Below are 21,915 nucleotides of genomic sequence, written 5' to 3' on the forward strand. Positions count from 1 at the left end.
GGGGCCTGGTGTGCTATGGTTCATGGGGGTCGCAAAGAGTTGGACATGAGTGAGCGACTGAACTGAACTGAATAGGTTCCTAAGAACATCTGATGGTCACAAGAATCGGTTTCTTTGACTATTGATGTGATCTTTGGAGTCTTAAGTATCTTAACCTCAGTTTTCTCATTTGTAAAATGAGGATAGCACATTCCCTGTGGTAGTGGTTTTCTTTGTCCTTAGTTAAACTTTTATTTTGAGATAATTGTAGATTCATATGTTTTCTTGATGCACCCACTGGATAAACATGTTATCTTTGGTTATTGGACTTGATTATCTTCAGTGTTATGAGTGCTCCTGGGTGTTCTTCACTCCATCTCAATAAAACTGTCTTGTCTCCCTGTACCCGCAGGATTCCGGTGAGAGTAGCTCCTCTGCGCCAGCCACACAGTTCATTATGTTGCCTCTTCCTGCCTACTCGGTTGTGGAGAATCCCACCTCCATCAAACTGGTTAGTATGTGGGGAGTTGATGGAGATTATGGCTCTGTAAGAATTCTCTTTCAGGTAGTTTTCTAAAATTGTTAATGAACTTAGGACATGGCGACTGGCAGAGATCTCAGAGATTTTCTGGTTCAGATATTCTTAACTGGGGGTGAGGGAGTTGGGGGCGGGTCTGTGAATAGAGCTCCACAGGATCCTTGAACTCAAGTTACATACAAATTTTTCTCTTTGAGAAAGTAATTTCTTGGGATAGGTTCCATGGGTTTTATCATATTTTCTGAAGTGTTGATGTAGAAAACTTGAGAGATCACTGATAGAATTCAATCCTGTTATTGTGCAGGTTAGGGAAAAGGTCCAAAGAAGAAAAAGGACTTGTTCTGTGATTCAGGGTCACTGAGCTGCGAGACAAGGCAGAACAAGGACCCAGGGCTTTTGATTCTCAGTGTTACTTCCGTCACACGCTGCAGCGTGTGGGCTGAGACTTTGCCTTAGGGTTTTGTGAAGGACCTCCAGCACACTGTTGAGGAGAAGTGCTGTGAGCCAGCGCCTTTGTCTGTCTGCCTGTCTAAGGTGAAAGTATCTAGTCTTTCATCATTAGCTGTAGGTTTTTCATGGATACCCTTATCATGTTTAGGAAGTTATTTTTTCTGGAAGTTTTTAACAGGATTGGATATTGGATTTTTGTGTGTCTTTAGAAATGATTGGGGTTTTTTTGTTGTTGTTGTTGTTAGTATGATTAATAGTATTTTTCAAATGATAACTTTGTGTTCCTGGGGTAGACTTCACTTAGCAGTGATATATTATCCTTCTAATATATTACTGGATTGGATTTGATAACATTTTGTTCAGAATTTCTGTATTTATATTCATGAGGAATATTATTGGTCTCTTAATTTTCTTATACAGTGTTTTTCTTGTTTTAGTATCAAAGTTATGCTTCATAGAATGAGCTGTGAAATATTTTCTGCTCTTCTGTTTTTTGAAAGAGTTTTGTATAGTACTGGCATTATTTCTTCCTTAAATGGTTAGAATTATCAATGAACTCATCTGGGCCTGAAGATTTCTTTGTGGGAAGGTTTATAATGGCAAGTCCAATTTTTAAAATATATATAGAACTATTCAGATTATCTATTTTGGAGTGAGCTTTGAAAGTTTGTCTTTCACACAATTTTTAAAAACTGGTAAAATATATGTAATGAAATTTACCCTTTTAGTCAATTTTAAGTGTACAATTCAAATGCTGTTGGTGTTAAGTATATTCACAGTGTCATGCAGTCATTAGCGCTACCCATTTTCAGAACTTTTTCATCATTCCAACCAGAAACTGTATATGAAACAGTTACTCCCCATTCCCTGCCCCTGCTTTCTACCCTAGGCCCTAGTAAAGCTATTTTACTTTCTTGGAATTTGTGTATTCTAGGTACCTCAAATAAGTGGAATCATTCAAAGACTACCTTTTTAATCTGACTTTTTCATTTAACGTATTTTTAAGGTTCATCTGTCTTATGGCATGTATCAGAATTTCATTCCTTTTTATGGCTAAAAAATATTCCATTGTGTGTATATACTACGTTTTGTTTATCCATTCATAAACATTGCTGGATATTTGGTTTATTTCCACCTTTTGATTACTGTGAGTAGTGGTGATAGGAACTTTGGAATACAAATGTCTGTCTGAGTCCCTGTTTCAGTTCTTTTGGATGTAATACCCTAAGGGTAGCATTGCTGAATCATGTGGTGATTCTGTCTTTAAAGTTTTGAGGAACCTGTGTCCTTTTAATATCTATAAAATATGTAGTGATTTCCCTTCTCCATTACTGACACTGGTAATTTGGGTCTTCTTTCTTTTTTCTTGATAAACTTGGCCAGAGGTTATTGATTTTATTGCTCTCAGAGAGGGAACATTTGGGTTCATTGATCCTCTCGATTGTTTTTTTGCTTTCTGTTTCACTCATTTCTGCCATGATCTTTATTATCATTCTTCTGCTTGCTTTGGGTTTAATTTGGTCTTACCTAGTTTCTTAAGGTAGAAGCTGAGGTTATTGATTTGAGACTTTCTTTTCTAATATAGCTGCTTAGTGCTTAATTTACCTCCAAGCACTACTTCAGACTTCTCTTGTGGCTCAGCTGGTAAAGAATCTGCCTGCATTGCGGAGACCTGGGTTCAATCTCTTGGTTGGGAAGATCCCCTGGAAAAGGGAAAGGCTGCTGCTGCTGCTGCTGCTAAGTCGCTTCAGTTGTGTCCGACTCTGTGCAACCCTATAGACAGCAGCCCACGAGGCTCCCCAGTCCCTGGGATTCTCCAGGCAAGAACACTGGAGTGGGTTGCCATTTCCTTCTCCAATGCATGAAAGTGAAAAGTGAAAGTGAAGTCTTTTAGTTGTGTCTGACTCTTAGCGACCCCATGGACTGTAGCCTACCAGGCCCCTCCACCCATGGGATTTTCCAGGCAAGAGTACTGGAGTGGGGTGCCATTGCCTTCTTCGAGGGAAGGGTTACCCCCTCCAGTATTCTGGCCTGGAGAATTCCATGGTCTGTATAGTCCATGGGGTTGCAAAGAGTCAGACACGACTGAGCGACTTTCACTTTGACTTTCAAGCAGTATTTTTAGTGGCATGCCACAAATTTTGGTAGGGTATGTTTTCATTTTTATTCAGTTGGAAATGCTTTCTAACTTATTTGACCCATGAGTTATTTAGAGGTGTATCACTTTCCAAATATTTGGGATTTTCCAGATATCTTTCAGTATTGATTTCTGATTTGATTCCATTGTGATTAGAACTTTGTAGTTTGTGTAAGATCTGAATCCTTTTAAATTGAGTGTGGCTTATTTTATGGCTCAGAGTATGGATTCTCTTGATAAATGGTCTAAGTGCATTTGAAAAGAGTGTGTAATCTGCTGTTGGATGGAGTGTTCTGTACATTTCAGATTAGGTTGAGTTGATTTGTGATGTTCCTTGCTGATTTTCTGTCGGCTGTTTCTGTCAACTGCTAAGAAAGCATCTGCCATTCATCATAGATTTGTGTGTTTCTTTTTGCAGTTCTGTTAGTTTATGTGTCATGTATTTTGACTGTTATTAAATACATAAACATTTAGGATTGTTAAATTCTCTGGATACGTTTATTGTTCCTTTATTAAGAAATGGCATTTATCTCTCACACTGTTGCCTGTGAAATCTACTTAGGTCTGATATCAAGCTTGCTTTTGATTATTGTTATTAACGAGCTATATATTTTTCCATCTTTCTACCTTTTTGTAGCTTTGTATTTAAAGTACCTTTTTGGTAGACAGCATATAGTTTGACTGTAAGAGCAAGACCTGTCTGACTGTCTCTGCCTTGTAATTTAGGTATTTAGTATTTAGGCACTATATATTTAATGTGATTATTAATATGATTTGGTTTAAATATGTCCTCTTACTTCTTGTTATTGTTTTGGTTATGTTTTGTTATATTTTCTTTTGAAATGCTTGAATATTTTTTTAAAAAATTATTTATTTCTGGCTGCCCTGGGTCTTCATTGCTGCATGTGGGCTTTTTACAGGTTGCGGTGGGTGGGAGTTACTCGAGCTGTGGTGCTCAGGTTTCTCACTGCAGAGCGGGCGCCAGAGCGTACGGGCTTCAGTGGTCGCAGCTCCTGGGCTCAGTAGTGGCGGCGCGTGTGCTTAGTTGCCCCCAGGCGTGTGGAATCCTCCCCGACCAGGGATTGAACCCGTGTTCCCTGCATTAGCAGGTGGATTCTTTTTTTTTTTTTGATTCTCCTTCCATGCTTCCAAATCAAACCACATATATCCTTGGTCCTCCTCAACACACAAATTGGTACAAAAAGTTAAGGAAGAAGGAGAAGGAATAACATATTTGAGGAATAATTTGCACATGATAGTTTTACTTTGTTGTTCAATTTCTAAGTCATGTCCAACTCTTTGCAACTGCATGTACTGTACCATGCCAGGCTTCCTTGTCTTTCACTATCTCCTGGAGTTGGGTCAAACTCATGTCCATTGAGTTGGTGATAGTATCTAACCATCTCATTCTCAGCTGCCCCCTTCTCCTTTTGCCTTCAGTCTTTCCCAGCATCATGATCTTTTCCAATGAGTTGACTCTTCGCATTAGGTGGCCAAAGTATTGGAGCTTTGGCATCAGTCTTTCTTTTTTTTTTTTTTTTGGAAACGAGAATATCTCTCAGCATTTTAAGGCAGGTTGTCCTATACAAGCCACTATTTGTAAGTTAAGCTTAAATACTTTGAGGACCTGCCATACATGTTTTAATGCTAATACATATGATTAGATTTTTTAATTTAATTTTTGCAGTTAAATTTTTTTTTTTTTTTACGCCTTCACATAGATTTTAATTGAAATTAGGTTTAAAGGTCAAATTTATTTCTTAATGTTTGTACTAGGTGATCTGAATATTGTATGTGTTATGAATGTGTATGCCTTCATCTTAGTTTTTTTGAACATGTTATCTGTTTAAGCAGAAACCATACATTTTATCTACAGTTTCTGCTGTAATTAAATTATTCATGTGGCAAATCCAAATGCTATCCAGGCCAGGTGGATTCTTAACCACTGGACCACCAGGGAACTCCAAACTGAATATTTTTAATGAATCCATTTTATCTCGTTTATTGGTCTATGGCTTATTAACTTTGTCTTCGTTACTTGTTGGTTTTTTTTAGGGTACATATCTTGGTTTCTTTTAGGTACATATATTTAACTTGTCATAGTCTGCCTTTTCCTCTTAAAATTCCCGCTACAGATAAATAATACTTTATTAGATAAGAAAGTTGTAGTAAACTATTTTTCCTGAGCCTTTCCTCTTCAGGAAATTAATGTTCTTTCATGGTCTAATAAATGTTAAATCAAGTTCTAGAAGAGCAACATCAACCTTGAACACTGGCATTATTTTCTAAAGTCATTTCTGTACGCTGCTGTTTAGGAGTATTTCCAAGTTGGTGGTGATTTATTTATGGAACTAACTTTTCTCTGATGACTATTCTGTGTGGGGCCACAGTCAGAGAAAAGAGAAATGTTTTATTTTCCATTAAAAATAGTCTTACAAACTTTTTGTTCCTCAAGATATACCCATTAAGCAGAAAGGGCAGGTGATTTTACAGAAGAGGAAATCAAGGGCCCAAGAGCAAAGATGAATTACCCCCAGCTCATTCAGTGTGACAGTGACGAAGTTGGAACCCAAATCCTTTTTCCTGGGGCCACACAACTTCACACTCATCCTTGATTTGCTACCACTGTCGTATCCCTTTTTCCTTAGGTGTTCTGGCCAGAGGCAGCCTAGGGGCAGCTTGGTGTTTCCTAAGGGAGGTTTTTGCTTTCTGGCCGGGCTAGGGAGACAGGGATTAGTAGCTGGGTAAACCATTCATAAGTGACTGAACAGATCTCACAGGAAAGTGTTTTCTTTCCAGCATTAATCAAGAAATGGAGCGTGGCTAATTTCTATTTGTAGCTGAAATGTAATACATTCTGTTCAAAGGGAAATCACTAGAGATTGATTATGTGAGCCAGTGATTGAATATATGTATACAAATAATCAAATTCTGTTGAGTGTCAAAGGAACTGGTTTCAACTGGAGTTCCCTCTCATTTTTTTGGTGACTGGACTGTTTTTATATCTTTGAATCCTAGATTCTAGGTTCTCTGATTTTTACCTAATAAGAGAGAAGATGAAGCAAATTCTTTGATGTGTGGAGAGCCATAGGGTGCAGCAGGATGCGTGGAAGGAGTTTTGACTGTCTTCTAGGGCTCTCTCTGTCCTTGAGTCACCACATGATTCATGATTTGAAACAAAGCATTTAACCACTCTGAACCTCAGTAGTAGTAATACCTGCCTCATAGTATTGCTGAGAACTTCAAGTGCGACATTGATAGTGTTTAGCATTGTGTGGTACTTCACTTAATTAATTGTAACTATCATAATCTCTATTCTTCTGGTACCTAACTCTGTAACCCTAGGCAGTTGTCTTTCTTCATTTGCATTCACTCTCTCCATTTCTAAAAAGTGAACTAACTAGTTGTATTTTAGGGCCTTTCCAATTCTGACCTTTTAAGATCATGAACTGGCTAATTTTTTGCAAGCTGGTATCCTCCTGCCATTGTTGGGGTTATAACAGTCATGAGGATCTGAGAGAAATTAGATTGTACTGTTGATTCTGACTTTTTTTTTTTTTTTTTTTTTTACAGACTACTACATACACCCGACGGGGCCATGGAACGTGCACCAGCCCAGGCTGCTCCTTTACATATGTCACCAGGCACAAACCACCTAAGTGCCCTACCTGTGGTAACTTCCTTGGAGGGAAGTGGATCCCAAAGGTAAAGTCCATTGGCCATCACTGCTTTGGAAACCTCACAAAGTAAACTTACTGTTCCCCTTAAGAATAGATGACTTAAATTAATATTCATTTAACTTTTCTGATGCTACAAATAAGTCAGTTTCTTTCTTTTTAAGAAGAAAGAATAAAATGTTATCCATAACCTCCATCCAAACAAAAGCCATTGTTAAGATTTCAGTGTCTGTTAAGATTTTTTCTAGTCTTTATCTGTGGGTATAGAAATTCTGTATCTTGTCTTTTTTCTTTTACCATACCATATCATTAAATATTCTTCAAAAGCGTTACCTTTAATTGCTTCATAGTTTTCCATGAATGACTATACTGGGTTAAATTATTCACTTCCTGTTAGGGTCGCATTTTTAGCAATCCACCCCCCACACTAACTGCTTAGTTATTCATACACACAGGGCACATCTCATTCCTTAGCTCTGAGTCCTTTTAGTTTCGTGTGGAAAGTGTTAGTTGCTCAGTAGTGTCTGACTCTTTGCAATCCCATGGCCTGTAGCCCAACAGGCTCCTCTGTTCATGGGATTTTCCAGGCAAGAATACTGGAGTGGGTTGTCATTTCCTTCTCCAGGGAATCTTCCTGACCCAGGGATCAAATCCAGGTTGCCCACATTGCAGGCAGATTCTTTACCGTCTGAGCCACTAAGGAAGCCCACTTAGTTTCCTATAGCTTCTATTAAAAGTGGAGGTCTTTAACCCAGTATTCAAGCTCTGCCATAGTTTAACTTTCCAAATATGTACTTCTGTCTCCAAATAAATGGTGCTCGGTAAATAAATGAGCATTAGAGCTATGCCCCTGTGATGTTCAGTTCAGAACATGTTTTTTGTTACCTGTTGTATGCTTGGCACTGACTATAAATCATACATACTTGCTACATTTTTGATATGAGACTAAATTATCTAGGGACAAAAAGACTAAAATAGAAGTGGTTTTATAGAGGAGATGATTTGGAAAGAGCAATAGAATTTGGGTAGATAGAAAAGGAAAGAGAAGGCATTATTTTTGTGAAAATAGTTTAGGCTTAGGATTGTGTTCATCATGTGTTTCAACTCATGGTCCAGACTTATCTTCTCTGTAGAGAAAACTTACATAGTATCATACTTACTAAGTTCCTTTGGGGCATTTTCCACAGAACATTTCTTAGAAAATTATCAGGATAGTGACTTTTGCCCTCTGGCTAAGTATTGAAGTTCAGGATAGCACCAGTTTTGGAGACAGAATAGGTTAATAATTAAGAATATAATTCTGGAGTCAGCTTCCTCAGTTCAGACCTTAACTTTGTAACCTTGGGAAAGTCATTCTACATTTCTGTTCTTGATTTAGGCTTCCTTTCATTTGTAAATAGAAATTAAGAATATTACCTACATCAATAGGGTTGTTGGAGGGGTCAGATGAAATTGTCCATGCAAAGTGGATGGTTCATTTCTAGTGTAATTATATATTCAATCCTCTGTAGGGGTTCACTGCTCCCATTGTTGGCAGCAGTATAATTGTCTCTTGTTACTGGCTGTGAACATTAACACTTCAAGGGGCAGGAAATACCTAGGGGTTTGTGGAGTTTTCTTGTTGTTGTGAAGCCATTTCATTTATTCCCACCCTAATTATTCTCCCAAAATACACTTCCCCAACTGCGGTAGGAAGATTGAATTGGGTAGTAGTTGGACTTCTCCTTGGCCTTCTTCACTGATGCACAGCACGTCTGTCAGATGATCTTGTTTCCTGTGCTTTTGCCCGAGTCTAACCTATCCTGTGCATAATCTGCTTCAGATTCTGTTTGGACTTTGGCTTTCTTTCCTTTTTCATTTTGTCTTCTCCCCTCCCTTTTATTGAAATAACTTTTAAGCCATTCTTTTTCTGAGATCGAACTCATGACATGCATAAATTTTTTTTCTTAGCTACTTGTCTCTTGTCTTTACTTGCTAAGTTAGAAATTTTTTTCTCCAAGATTTTTGCAAGAATTACTATGTAAGGATTTCCCTGGTGGTCCAGTGGTTAAGAATCCACCTTCTAATGCAGGAGACACAGGTTCAATCCCTGGTTGGGGAATTGAGATCCCACATGCCGTGGGGGCAACTAAGCCCATTCACCACAACGAAGAGCCGATGCCGCCAAATAAATAATAAGTAAATATTTTTTAAAAAGAATTAACGTGTGAAGAGCATATACTGTGATTTCTAAGTCTCCTTGGAACAGAATAAGTAATTGTGAGAAGAAAAAGGGTAACATTGTAGCATAAATGCATTTAAAATTTTAGAGATAAAAGCGACCTTGGTTATCAGCTAGTTCAACTCCCAGTTTCCAGCTGAGGAAAAATAGATTGAGGAGAAATGACTTGTTACATTCACATTGTTAATTATGCTATTGCCTTTTCCACTAAACCAAACTGCAGGCATTGCTGTGCTGTTAAGCTGCAGAATCTTAAGATTTCTTGAGTTCTGATTTCTGAAGGAGCAAGTATAAATAGTTTCTGAAAGTTCCAAATATGTCCATGCCAGTCAGGAAATGACTCACCTTTTCTTATATTGTTCTGGAGTTCATACTAACTAAAATTAGCCCAAGAAACATGTGGCTCAGTTCCCAGTGAGTTGGATGGAACAAAAGATGGTATATAAGGCTCTTTAGGTCAAGGCCTCACTCCTATAGCAGTAATTGAGGTCTCTGCATGAGGAACTGGTAGTATTTGTCTTCCATCTTGAAAGAAAGTGACATCTAAAAAGGGTACGCTGAGTGAAGGAAATGTGAGATCACTAGCTCAAGTTTTTTTGCTCTGTTTGCTTAAATTACTCAGTCTTCCTGCAAAGAATTTTTGTCTATAGCCTACTTAGTGGACAACATTTTGCTCAGATACCTCATCTCAAGGATTTGGTTTAACATGTCTCCTGTTTTTCTGCTGACTTCCCTCTTGAGCAGTCAGGAAGCTGAGTACAATTTACTAAGAATGTTTCTTGTCCTCATGGTTTGTCATCATGTGTTAGAACCTGCTGCTGCTACTCTGCTAAGTCGCTTCAGTCGTGTCTGACTGCAGCCCCATAGACGGCAGCCCAACAGGCTCCCCCGTCCCTGGGATTCTCCAGACAAGAACACTGGAGTGGGTTGCCATTTCCTTCTCCATATTAGAACCTAAGAGTGCTTTATTGGAGATTTCTTAAAGGTTATCTATGTTGGTTCTTAGCCAGAGGCACCATGTGGCCCAGAGGGACTTTAGAAGTGTAAGAGGTTTTTGGTAGTCAGTGACTGGCAGACAGTACTGAAATCTAGTGGCACTGGCCACAGGTACTGAGCTTCCTGAAAAGTGCAAAGAGGGGTCCTGCCCCTCCATGAACAATTAAGTCTCCCAAAAGGCTGTCTGCCTGCCATTGACCCAAGAGCTCTCTTTTTCCATAATGGGGAATGAGGAATCAGATTAAGCTTGCCTCAGGTGACATAAGCAGTTACGATGAAGCAGAGCCTAGACAGAACGCAGCTTTTGTGTTTTGTCTTCTAGTTTATAGTGCCTTTCACTATTCATGTGGAAGAAAAAACCTCTGAGACCCATTCTGGACACAACCACTGTTAAGAAATTTTTTTAAGAAGTAAAAAAGGCCTTGAACAGTCAGAGGTCGAGGTAAAAAATGCCAGCATTTGTTTGCTGAAACCTAAAGAAACATGTCATTAGGAAATTTATTAGAAGAATAGGTTTATCCTAACTATAGCCTTGAATATTGTGGTGAAAGGAAACTGGAATCAGAAGACTTAGGTTCAGGCCAGTTTTATAAAACTTGGGGCCTGAAGTCAGCCTCTTCCTCTCTCAGCCTCAACTTCTTATCTGTTGTTCATACATTATTGTTACGAGGATCAAATAAGAGAATATTTGTAAATGTGTTGTCAACTGTAAAATGCCACATGCATAAAAGGTTTTCTTATTTTTTCTAGGAAAAGCCAGCCAAAGTCAAAGTGGAATTGACTTCTGGTGTCTCCTCCAAAGGCTCTGTGGTTAAAAGAAATCAGCAGCCTGTCACCACTGAGCAAAATTCCGCTAAGGAAGACGCTTCCAAACTGACTCTGGAGAACTCAGAGGCTGTAAGCCAGCTTCTCAGTGTAGCTCCTCCAAGAGAAGTGGGTGAGGAGAATGAGTGGGAGGAAGTGATCATCTCAGATGCCCATGTTTTGGTTAAGGAAACTCCTGGGAATCATGGTGCAGCAGTCATTAAGACGCCAGTGGTCAAGCCTGAGGTCTCTCTGGGGACAACTGAAAATGACAGTCCTGGACTAGACGTGCCACCGCCAGCCGAGGGGACCAGCACCTCCGGTTCACTCCCTGCTCCTAAAAAGCCTACAGGGTAACCCAGTGTGCTTATGTATAGCGTTGCGTTTAGAATAGCAGCTTGTGAAGTGCCCTGTGTTTGTGTTGTCCATGTCTTCATAGCATTCCTGAGACAGGCAACAGAGCCCAATTCATGGTCTCTATGTTAGATACAGAAACCAAAGCCTAGAGCCACTGATTTGCCATTTCTCCTATACTCTGCTGTCTTTTCAGTACTGTCCTGGTCCTATACATCTCTTCAGTCAATCTCCCTAAAGCATTTTTTGTAGAGTCTTGCTAGTACAGACTGTGGGCAGTGTTACAGACCTAATATTCGATCCTGGCTCCTACATTTGGAAAGCAAGGCATTATTAAGACATCTTATGTAAAGATTCCTGTCCTGGTGGTCAGAGAACTAAATTCTGATTGTGACTCTTTTCTGGGCTTCTATTTGACTGGGCACAGTCACTTCATACTCATTCTCCCCCTCTGGAAAATTTTGAGTTGAGTCTTCTAAAAAAAAAAAAAAAAATCATATCCTCAGTGCCTGACCATACTGCCTGAAAAAGATCACATGTAAAGCTTTCAGATAGGAGCAGTCCATAAGTATGGGCTGTTTTTCCTCCCGTTTTTAGAGGTTTAACTGGATGCTCTATGTAGCTGCTTTGCAAAGGCAACTATCATCTTAAAATGGAAATCCCTTATTTGTTTATATCAGTGGTTCTCAAAGGGGCACAGTGCCCCTGGGGACATTGTGGCAGTGTTTAGAGACATTTCTGGTTGATAGAGTTGGGGAGAGAGTGCACTGGCCTCTACTGATAGAGGCCAAGGATGCTGCTAGACATCCTGTGCTGCACAGGCCAGCCTCTTGTGCCAGAGAATTATTTGGCCTGAAATGTTAGTAGTGTCATGGTTTAGAAATTCTCGTTTATATTATTATGATGAAATTTTTTATTGTTGAATAGAAAATATACTTAGTTCAAACTCCAAGATGTAAGAAATATATCCTGAAAAAAAACTTTCTGTCCCATCCTTCAGTGCTCCATTCCCATTTACCACAGACTTGCTGTGTTTTTAGAGATAATTTTAAGTATATATAAACAGATAGGAGTGTGTTTGTGTGTTTATAATAATGTTAAGGTTTTTAAGTCAAGATATTAAAATATGTATGTTATGCTAACATTTGTGTAAAGAAAGGTGGGAAAACATGTGATGTTTGTACATACAGAGTTAACTCTTGAACAAACACGGACTTGATGGTGTGGGTCCACTTACATACGGATTTTTTTCAGTACATACATTCTCTTGTGCTACATGGTGTGCAGTGGGTTAAATCTGCCACATGGGGAACTCTGGATATGGAGGAAAGGCTGTGCAGTTATCACCGAGCTTTTGAGTACGTGTAGGTCAGTTCCCCTAATACATGCTGTTCAAGGTCAATTGTGTGTGTGTGTCTATTTTTTTCCCCCACCTTTCTTTACACAAATGGCAGCATAACATACATACTTTGACTCATTGCCTTTTAAAATTTAACAATATATCAATACTTTGAGATGGTTCTGTGTCCTTAGAGAAGGATGCTGTGCACTTTTGGTTTGGGCAGCTGAAGCACTTTAGCCAAGGTGTATTGAGGCCTCCTATGGACAGGCTTATGCTCAAATTGGAGCTACAGAGATGAAGAAAACATGGACCGTGTTTTCCAGGGTCTCTCAGCAGCCCTCATGTGGGAGACTGATATACCAAATACTTGAGCTGACTAGGGGTGGATTAGATGTTATAATTACATTGGCTGTTGATAATTCCTCACTGTAGGCACGGTTTTACACTTTTTAAAAATCTTCATAATGACCCATGAAGTACCTGTAATTACTTTCCCATTTTACGTATTAGAAACTTGAGGTAAACAGAAGTGACATTTCTTGCCCAGGGTTACAGAGCTGCTTAATGGTTTAATTAATGTCTAAAGTATGACATTTTAACCAGGACAGTATTCCTCTAATAAAGTGCTATCTGGAGATAGCATTTTGATTTTCTTCCCCTTGGTCTGGAATTTCTAGGAGAGTTTCCTTCTTTTTTTTTCCCCCCAGAGTTGACCTGCTCACTCCTATGCCCAGAGCCCCAGAGCTTAAAGGCAGAGCACGGGGCAAGCCATCATTACTGGCTGCGGCAAGACCCATGAGAGCAATTCTTCCAGCCCCAGCTAATGTGGGCCGAGGCAGCAGCATGGGACTGCCCAGGGCCAGGCAGGCCTTTCCTCTGAGTGGTAAGGTCTGGGACAGACCGGGAGGAGGGACTGTTGAAAGGGAAGGGGGCAGGAGTCGGGGTTGAGCATGGAGATGAGAGACTTAGGGCAACTCTGAATGCACTTAAGTCACCAGTTTGGCTCCTGGTTGTCTCAGATAAGACTCCCTCTGTGAGGACTTGTGGCCTGAAGCCAAGCACGCTGAAGCAGCTGGGCCAGCCCATCCAGCAGCCATCTAGCACTGGTGAGGTGAAGGTAAGACCATTCCCCAGAGGGGGAGCTCCCTGGGGGGCTGGCTGCTCTGAGAACAGGGCTTCCATTGAGTGTCTCAAAGCCATAGGGAAAAAGCCTCCATTATTACACTGGTAGAGCTCTGGGAGTAGGTTTAGCATGAATGACTTGTCTATTTTTTAATTTCTTGTTATGTGTACTTTTATTTAGAAACAATTTAAAACAAAGTTTTAAGAATAAAAGTAGTACAAAGAGCACCTGTGCACTCTCTAACGTCACCTGTTAACGTATTAGCCCATTTTGCATTAACATTTGTGCTCATGTATCTTCCCCATTGTGTGTGTGTGTGTATTTAAAATAGGCATGATTTAAGGATAACACGGCCTTTTACTCTTTAATGCTTAATTGTGCATTTCCTAAAAATAGAGGTATTTTGTTACTGGATGAAACTTGATACTTTTTCATTTGTATTCCAGTTTTGTCAGTTTTACCCAGTTAAGTCCATTATAGCATTTTCTACTTCAGTATAGGATCTGGTCTAGGATTAGATACTGCATTTAGTTGTCATATCTTTTTAGAAAAAAATGAATGCATGATTGCTATAGTAAGTTCAGGTAAGGCAGAAAGAAAATAAGTCTTATGATCCTGTCACCTAGAAATAACAATTATTGACAGTCTGGTGTGCACTGTTTCAGCCCTGAAGTCCTTTCCTGCATTTGTCTGTGTTTATGCTTTAAATGTAATCTTTCAAACCTAAAAGAATGGCTCTTTCTCCATATACTGGCTTGTTGTTCATTCACCAAGTCAAGTCCGACTCGTCACAATGCCATGGATTGCAGGCCGCCAGGCTTCCTTGCCCCTCACTGTCTCCCAGTTTGCCCAAGTTCATGTCCGTTGAATTGGTGATGCCATCCAACCATCTCATCCACTGGCTTGTAACCAGTACAGTTCATTCGATTTAATAATAAAGCTGTTAAAGACTTATTACCAGGTGTCAAAATTGCATGTGTTGAAGCACATTTTTTCTTACATTTTTTGTTGTAGTTCTCTTTGCCATATGTGACTTGAATATGACCAAAGTTCCTTAAATCAGCAGTTTTCTGAGCATGCCTATCAGTAATAAACACATTTCTACATCAGTAGACATACATACAGCTACACATTAAAAGCTTAATGAAGCTATGCCCATATTAAATGCAGTCATTTTTCCATTTGTTTTTCAAAGTCCTGATTTCAGCCCATTAAATTAATTTCCTGACCCCTCAGTTTGAAATTGAAAACCCCAAAACGGACCAAATTGGAATAGGAACATCAGTCTGCCTTGTCCCTTGCCCTGTGCTGTCAGGTAACTGCTTTTATGTGATAGTTGTAAATCGGTCCCGACGAGGGTATCAGCCGGCTTCTCATTTGAAGGTTGATCTTTTTCACCCAGTAGTGGTGACGCCTCTGGGTGCATGTGTGGTCTTTGAGTATAGAAGGCTGGTAATGAGTCTGCTTCGGCTACTTCCTAGATCTCCAGGCCTTAGAACCCCTTTATGTGTATAAATTGCCAGTCTTTGTAGTTTCCTTTTAATTTGCAAATTCAGTATTTGTAAAAAGCCATAAATGCTCTTGCTACTAGTCTTAAACCAGTTAAGTGACATGAGATCTTATATTCTGAAAATTAAATTATTACAGAATAGTTATTTTTAACTTAGAATGCTTTCTTTATCATTTTTGCATTTTGTGTAGAACATTTGAAAAATTTATAGCTACTGGTAAAATGGGAAACAACCATTATCTTCCCCTCAACCTGTGACATTTTAGTGAATAATCTTTCAGACTTTTTTTTTTTGGCATGGCCAAAATGGGATCTTAGTTCCCTAATCAAGGATCAGACACAGGCCCCTGACTGTGGAAGTGCAGAGTCCTAACCATTGGACTGCCAAGGAATTCCACACACTTCTTTATGTCAGCATAATTCAACCACATATTTGTGTATAGAGCAATTATATGCTTTTCTCACTTTGTAGTAGTTGTAAATCTGATTTATAGTGTTACCAATATGCAGTGTTAGAAGCTGTGCAAAGGAATGTGGCAACCCCTGGAGTTGAAAGTGACACTCAATCTTTGGTGGGCTGGTGACTGCTGACTAGCATCCCAGAGGGCTCATTTGGAGCGTAGCTCTACAACTTCCTGGGCAACTGTTTCCTCAAGCTGTTTCAGTACATAGGACCTCAGGAGCTTGACTGAGGTTCAGAAGCACTAAGTAATTTGTTTTGATCTGCAGCTATCAAATGGCCAAACCAACAGGACATCTCAGGTGAAAGTTGTGGAGGTCAAGCCCGATATGTTTCCTCCATATAAGTACAGCTGCACTGTCACCCTGGTAAGGGGAACTGAGGGATGGGTGGACACAGGGGTGGTTTGGTTGTGTGGTGGAGGGTGAGTAGGAGTCTGGGGGGGGCGGGGAGTGGTACTTGGGAGTGAGAGTAGGGTGAGGGCTCGATCATTGATTCTAAACATCTTGTCAGTGGAACAAATCATGGTAGTTACTGAGTGAATCAGCTAGGTTTCTTGTTTTTCCCAAGTGAGATCCGTAAAGTATAGGCCAGCTGACCAAGGTATTTTTCTTGAGAGGAGTTCTCTTGGAAAGTCACTGAGAATTCAGTCCAGCTTCAGCATTCAGCCGTCTTTAGATCTTTTAGTGCTCTGCATGTAAGTTTGAGAAATGTATTTTTTTCTACCTAAAACAGTCACATTCAGTGCTAGTACCTGATAGGGTTTGAGAAGTGCTTTAGTAAATGCAACTTATTTTGTTCAATCTGGTGTTTCCCACCAAGGTTTTCCCTCCCCCATTTTTATTTTTAACATAACATATTAACATCCCCAAAAACAAATGTGTGGCTCTGGGGTCATTCTTTTGCAGGTTAAGCAGCCTGGAGCAGTGAAATAAACACTAGATGTGGAAAGACCTAGTCCAAAAGTGGTTCTGGCTCTATTGCTGGCATGCCATCTGACCTTGAGGCTCTTTCCGTCTCTGGTCCTCAGTTTTCACTGTCTGTAAAATACTCTGTTGGCTTAGAAAGCATGTTTTGGGGCTTCTCTTGCTTAATACTCTCTAATTTTGTTGATCCTTAAGGTACCAAACCAGCCAGGTAACCTTTGGCAGTTTCCCTGGATGAGTGAGATGCACAGATTTTGAGAAAGCAGCTAGATTTTTTTAAATTCAAGATTTTTAAAAATTCAGAAATTTCTTTTGAGCACATTCTTTGTGCCGTGCCCTGTGCTGTGCATTCAGTAGGAACAAGACAACATAGTATGGTGGGTCATCGCCTTTTCTGGCCCTGTCTTGGGAAGAGGGCTCTCTTATCCTGGAGAGCTGCTTAGGCTTCATTTTCCAAAGGCCCAGCCACTCCCTTCTTTGTGCTGTCCATCCCTTCACTGTCTCTTCCCTGTGGCTATGGGAGGCCACTGGGGCACCATTTGGTGGGGACTGCCCAGGACCCTCTCTTGGGCTGATTAGACTGCAGCTTGTTTTAAGAGCCTCAGTGCCAGAGCTGTGAGCTTGTAGAGGCCACAGGTCACAATATTTCTTCAGACGGAGCTTGAAGTCTTTGGTCGCCCTGGCATTCTGTTAGAACAGACCTGCTTCACTGCTGATTGCCTGGACCCTGAAGGCATTTGAATGTCTGACCTTTGAGATTCATCTTTGTTTCACAGATAGGAGGACTTGCCAGAACTGTTCAGGCGATAACCACAGAAAAAGTATCTTGTTTCAAGGCTCTTTGAGAGCTGGTCTGAATCTGGGTTCGTAATTGTCACTCCTCCTCTGTTTTACCAGTTGCAGGTCATCCTGATTCTTGGCTGTGCACAGGTGTAAATTGACTTATAGAATTGAAATATGGTCTTATTTTTTAGGATTTGGGCCTGGCTACATCACGAGGTCGGGGAAAGTGCAAGAATCCCTCTTGTAGCTATGTCTACACCAACCGGCATAAACCTCGGATTTGTCCCAGCTGTGGTTTTAACCTTGCCAAAGACCGGACTGAGAAAACCACCAAGGTTCTCGTGAGTTCCTTCCCGAAACACACCCTCCAATCTTGGACAGGGCTCTGTTAGCAGTTCAGCTTTAGGAGAAATAAAAGGATTTCTTGGTACATATTGTAGTTAGCACCAGAACTGGAGCCAGGTTCTAGGTTCTGAACCTGGCAAGTGCCTTCTTTGTGGGCTTCCTTATCCTCTTCGCTAAGATAAGGGAGTTTATCAGATACCTTGATCTCCGAGAATCTTCTAGCTCAGTGGACCAAGAGTTTATTCACAGGAGAAAAAAATAGCCAACACAGGCCTTAGTGAGGATCCTGAAGTAGAAAGGGTTGGAAAGGTTACATTGTTTTAGCTTTGAGGTTGTTGAAGGACCTGTAAATAGAATTTTGCTAAATACAGAGTGCCAGCCTCAGGACTTTGTAGATGAGATTGCTGCTACTCAGGTTCCTTGCAGAGCATTTGGCCAACCACAGCGCTTTACTTCTAGCAGTCTTGGCAGGCCTGTTCCCTGAAGTGGGACCAGACTGCTGGATAGTAAAACACATTCCACTTGGCTCCTTAGGGCTTGTTTTTGTTATTTGTTTGTTTACTAGAACAAGGCAGTTTCAGGGGACCTCTGAATTTCCACATAGGAATTTTTTTTAAGTGAACAGAAAGAGTACCTACCTAAGGCAGTGAAAAGAATGACTGGGATGAACATAAAAAGAGAGATCTCAACTCATATGCTTTGGAGAGAAAGAGGATGGCTCGCAGAACAGGTCAGGATCCAAGACGGAGCCTGGCCACTCTAGATCTAGCCCACACCTCACAAGATGTGCAGGATGTGGGTGGAAGGGAAAGGTGTGCAGTATACTCAAGGATGGGCATGAGTAGAGATGACGAGGTAGGCAGTCTGATGCTCCACTGGGTTAGAGGAGAGAGTGTATAGGGAGGAGCATGGAAAAGAAGTCTTAAAAGATTGGGACCATGTATCGTGGAAGGTCTTTAATGCTAGACTAGGCAGTTTGTTTTGCAGGCAGGGGACATACTGAATGTCCTGAGCCATGGAGAGGCCCAGAAGGTTGTGTCAGGAGGTCAGGGGGTTTGGGAGCGGACACAACTAGAGAGGTTAGGGACGACTTCTTCAAGCTAAGTTTTCTGTGTGTATGGATGGGAGGGGGCTTTCTGGCAGTGAATCTCGCCCCCTAATCTTCAGGTCTGTTTCTGTGCTTGAGGTAGTATTCTGAGGTTATTGTGAGAAAGAGAAGTGGAACTAAAAGGAAAAAACACTGAGAATAGGAATTGAGAGACCTGCCTGGAAATGACCCTAAGTTGCTTGCTTTCCCTATCCTGAATTTTAGTTTCCCCATCAGTAAAACAAAGCAGGCAAGGTGGATTAGATCTGGGTGTTCTATTCTTGGGGCCATGAGCGCTAGAGAAAACTCAAGTTGAGCTTCGAGGAGTCTCAGAACTTCTTGTAGAATGCGTCCATGCCTCCCGTCACGTTCTGTTACACAGGATGCCCTCTGCTGGCAGTGAGCTTTTCCTCTGGTTTCTCCATGTGGTTGATGTGCTCCTCTTCACAGCACATTGACCACACCATGTCTTTTTTTTCCAAGAAAGTGAATGTTATTTAGTAAACAGGGATAATTCCAGTGCAATATAAAGAAAATTGATTTAGATCTAAAATTTTATACCCCAGATTAACTTTTTGTTTGTTTGAACTATTTCCTTAAGTCAGTTTCCAGAGTAAAATTTTCGGTGCTCACATACAAACACACATCTACATGGTTCTTGATAAGTGTTGGGACTCAAATTCAGAACAGATACTTTTGACAAATACAAGAATACATATTCCCAGAATTAAACAAAATATCTGAAATAAAGCCCGTCTGGAACATCACACATTCTGTGATTACAACAGATAAAATTAGAAATAACCTGTCTACCATTGAAATAAATTATAATGGCATCCAGTGCTATCACTTCATGGCAAATAGATGGGGAAAACGCACAAACAATATCAGATGTCATTTTCTGGGGCTCCAAAATCACTGCGGATGGTGACTGCAGCCACACAATTAAAAGATGGCTTGCTTCTTGGAAGAAGAGTTGTGACAAATCTAAACAGTGTATTAAAAAGCAGAGACATCACTTTGCCACCAGAGGTCTATTGGCAGACCTTTGTTAGTCAAAGCTGTGGTTTTTCCAGTAGTCGTGTTTAGATGTGACAGTTGGACTATAAAGAACACTGATTGCTGAAGAATTGATGCTTTTGAACTGTGGTGCTGGAGAAGACTCTTAAGAGTTCCTTGGACTGCAAGGAGATCAAACCAGTCAATCCTAAAGGAAATCAACACTGAATTTTCATTGGTATTGAAGCTCCAGTACTTTGGCCACCTGATGTGAAAAGCTAACTCATTGGAAAAGACCCTGATGCTGGAAAAGACTGAGGGCAAGAATAGAAGGGGGTGACAAGGGATGAGATGGTTGGATGGCCTCACTGACTTAATGGAGAGGAGTTTGAGCAAACTCAGGGAAATACTGAAGGACAGGAAGCCTGGTGTGCTGCAGTTCATGAGGTTGCAAAGAGTCAGACATGACTTAGTGACAGAACAATAATTATTAATTACTAATGAATACTAAATTATTAATGCATAAAAAGATTAAGATTAGTGTACAAAATGGAAATAATTTATGATCTAATAAATGAAAAAATTTAGATGTTCTGGGTACTTTGCTTCAGTTCAGTTCAGTTGCTCAGTCATGTCCGACTCTTTGTGACCCCCATGGACTGCAGCACACCAGGCCTCCCTGTCCATCACCAACTTCCGGAGTTTACCTAAACTCATGTTCATTGAGTCAGTGATGCCATCCAACCATCTCATCCTCTGTCATCCCCTTCTCCTCCTGCCCTCAATCTTTACCAGCATCAGGGTTTTTCAAATGAGTCAGTTCTTTGCCAAAGTATTGGAGTTTCAGCTTCAACATCAGTACTTTGCTTAGAACTCTGTAAAACTGTGGATATAAAGATTCTTCCCTGTTCACCTGAAACTATTACAGCATTGTTAATCGACTGCACCCCAGTACAAAATAAAAAGTTTAAAACAAAAAAAGATTCTAAGGAAACAAATAGAAAATGTTGACGACACCCTGTCTTGACACCCTCTTAGTTCCCTGTAAGACCACAATCACTTGTCAGCCAAGTGTAATCTGTTGGCCCATACTCCTTTTTCTTTCTGGCCACGTGGCTTGTGGGATCTTAGTTCTCCTACCAGAGATTGAACCCAGGCCCTTGGCAGTGAACCGCTGGTCCCAGGGAATTGCCAGCCCCCATATTTCTAATGCTGGAGCTTGCATATATAATGTGTCAGTGATTATGGAATGGAATTGAGTCCTGTGTAGGTAGATGCTCTGAACTCCTTTTTCCTATTTCATTGTAGCTGTCGATGTGGCTTGCATTATGAAAATGGATGTTGGTCTCTACTGGTGAAGTGACTTAACTTTTCTTAGTCAGACAGGAATTATCTGGGGACCTTTTGACAATTGATTTCAAGTCCCACTCTTTTTTATATTCTTTTTTTCTTTGGTTAGTTGGTAGCTGCCTACCCCCATGACCCTCATCTTCATACATTCATTCACATTCTAATTCTCTAAATTTTAGAGAAACAAGAAAACAATTGTTTTCTACAACACACTGTTCAGAAATCCAAGGACCTTTAAGTTTATGAGCCTTCTCTTCGGAGCCCCCGGTGAGCATACATTTCCCATGCAGTTTGTCGCCAGTGGCTGTGATTAAGACTGCAGTATCTATGGGCTGGAATGATCTTCTTTCCTTTCCATCTTTCATCTGTGTTTCAGAGGCAAAGGATAGTATGCTTTCCAACCGATCTTCTGACCCATGGTTCAGCATAAGTCATAAATGAGAAAGAACACACAGCGTCTGGGGCAACTCATTCTAGTGTCCCTCAGCTCTTCTACAGCCATTCATTCAAATTCATTTTTTCAGCAAGCATGTATTGAAAGCCTGTTACGGGTCAGCTTTTGGGGATACAGACATGAATAAAACATGCCCACTTCCCCTTAGGAGCTTACAGTCTAGCTTGGGGGGAAAGATAGGTAACCAAACTATTACAGATAGCAAGACAAGAGTTGTCACAGGTATACTGAGTTAATAAGTTTTGTTACGCAATTAACCTCTGTAAACAACATATAATATGTCCAGCAAATATGAGTTAGCATCTTTTGTGTGCTCTCAGGGGTGGTATTAGAAATTTGGTAAATAAGCAGGGGAGAGAACAATGGCTTACCACCTGTGA

The 21,915-nt window shown here is 40.5% G+C and overlaps 1 protein-coding gene across 3 annotated transcripts in view; it reads left to right on the forward strand.

The window, feature by feature from the left end:
- The window catches only part of HMGXB3 (HMG-box containing 3), a 60,746-nt gene that overhangs the window by 9,622 nt on the left and 29,209 nt on the right, over positions 1-21,915 (forward strand). Inside the window, exons 5-12 of one of the 3 annotated variants that reach the window (XM_019965226.2) lie at positions 392-490; positions 6,678-6,809; positions 10,749-10,895; positions 10,992-11,155; positions 13,206-13,381; positions 13,518-13,615; positions 15,861-15,959; positions 17,492-17,641. In XM_019965226.2, coding sequence (XP_019820785.1) covers positions 392-490; positions 6,678-6,809; positions 10,749-10,895; positions 10,992-11,155; positions 13,206-13,381; positions 13,518-13,615; positions 15,861-15,959; positions 17,492-17,641 — 1,065 coding nt within the window. Of the gene's footprint in view, positions 1-391; positions 491-6,677; positions 6,810-10,748; positions 11,156-13,205; positions 13,382-13,517; positions 13,616-15,860; positions 15,960-17,491; positions 17,642-21,915 lie in introns of all 3 variants that reach the window. The other 2 variants (XM_019965225.2, XM_019965224.2) reach the window with 2 other exon arrangements.

The sequence above is a fragment of the Bos indicus genome, chromosome 7 (assembly GCF_029378745.1).
Source record: "Bos indicus isolate NIAB-ARS_2022 breed Sahiwal x Tharparkar chromosome 7, NIAB-ARS_B.indTharparkar_mat_pri_1.0, whole genome shotgun sequence".
Classification (NCBI taxonomy): Eukaryota; Metazoa; Chordata; class Mammalia; order Artiodactyla; family Bovidae; genus Bos; species Bos indicus.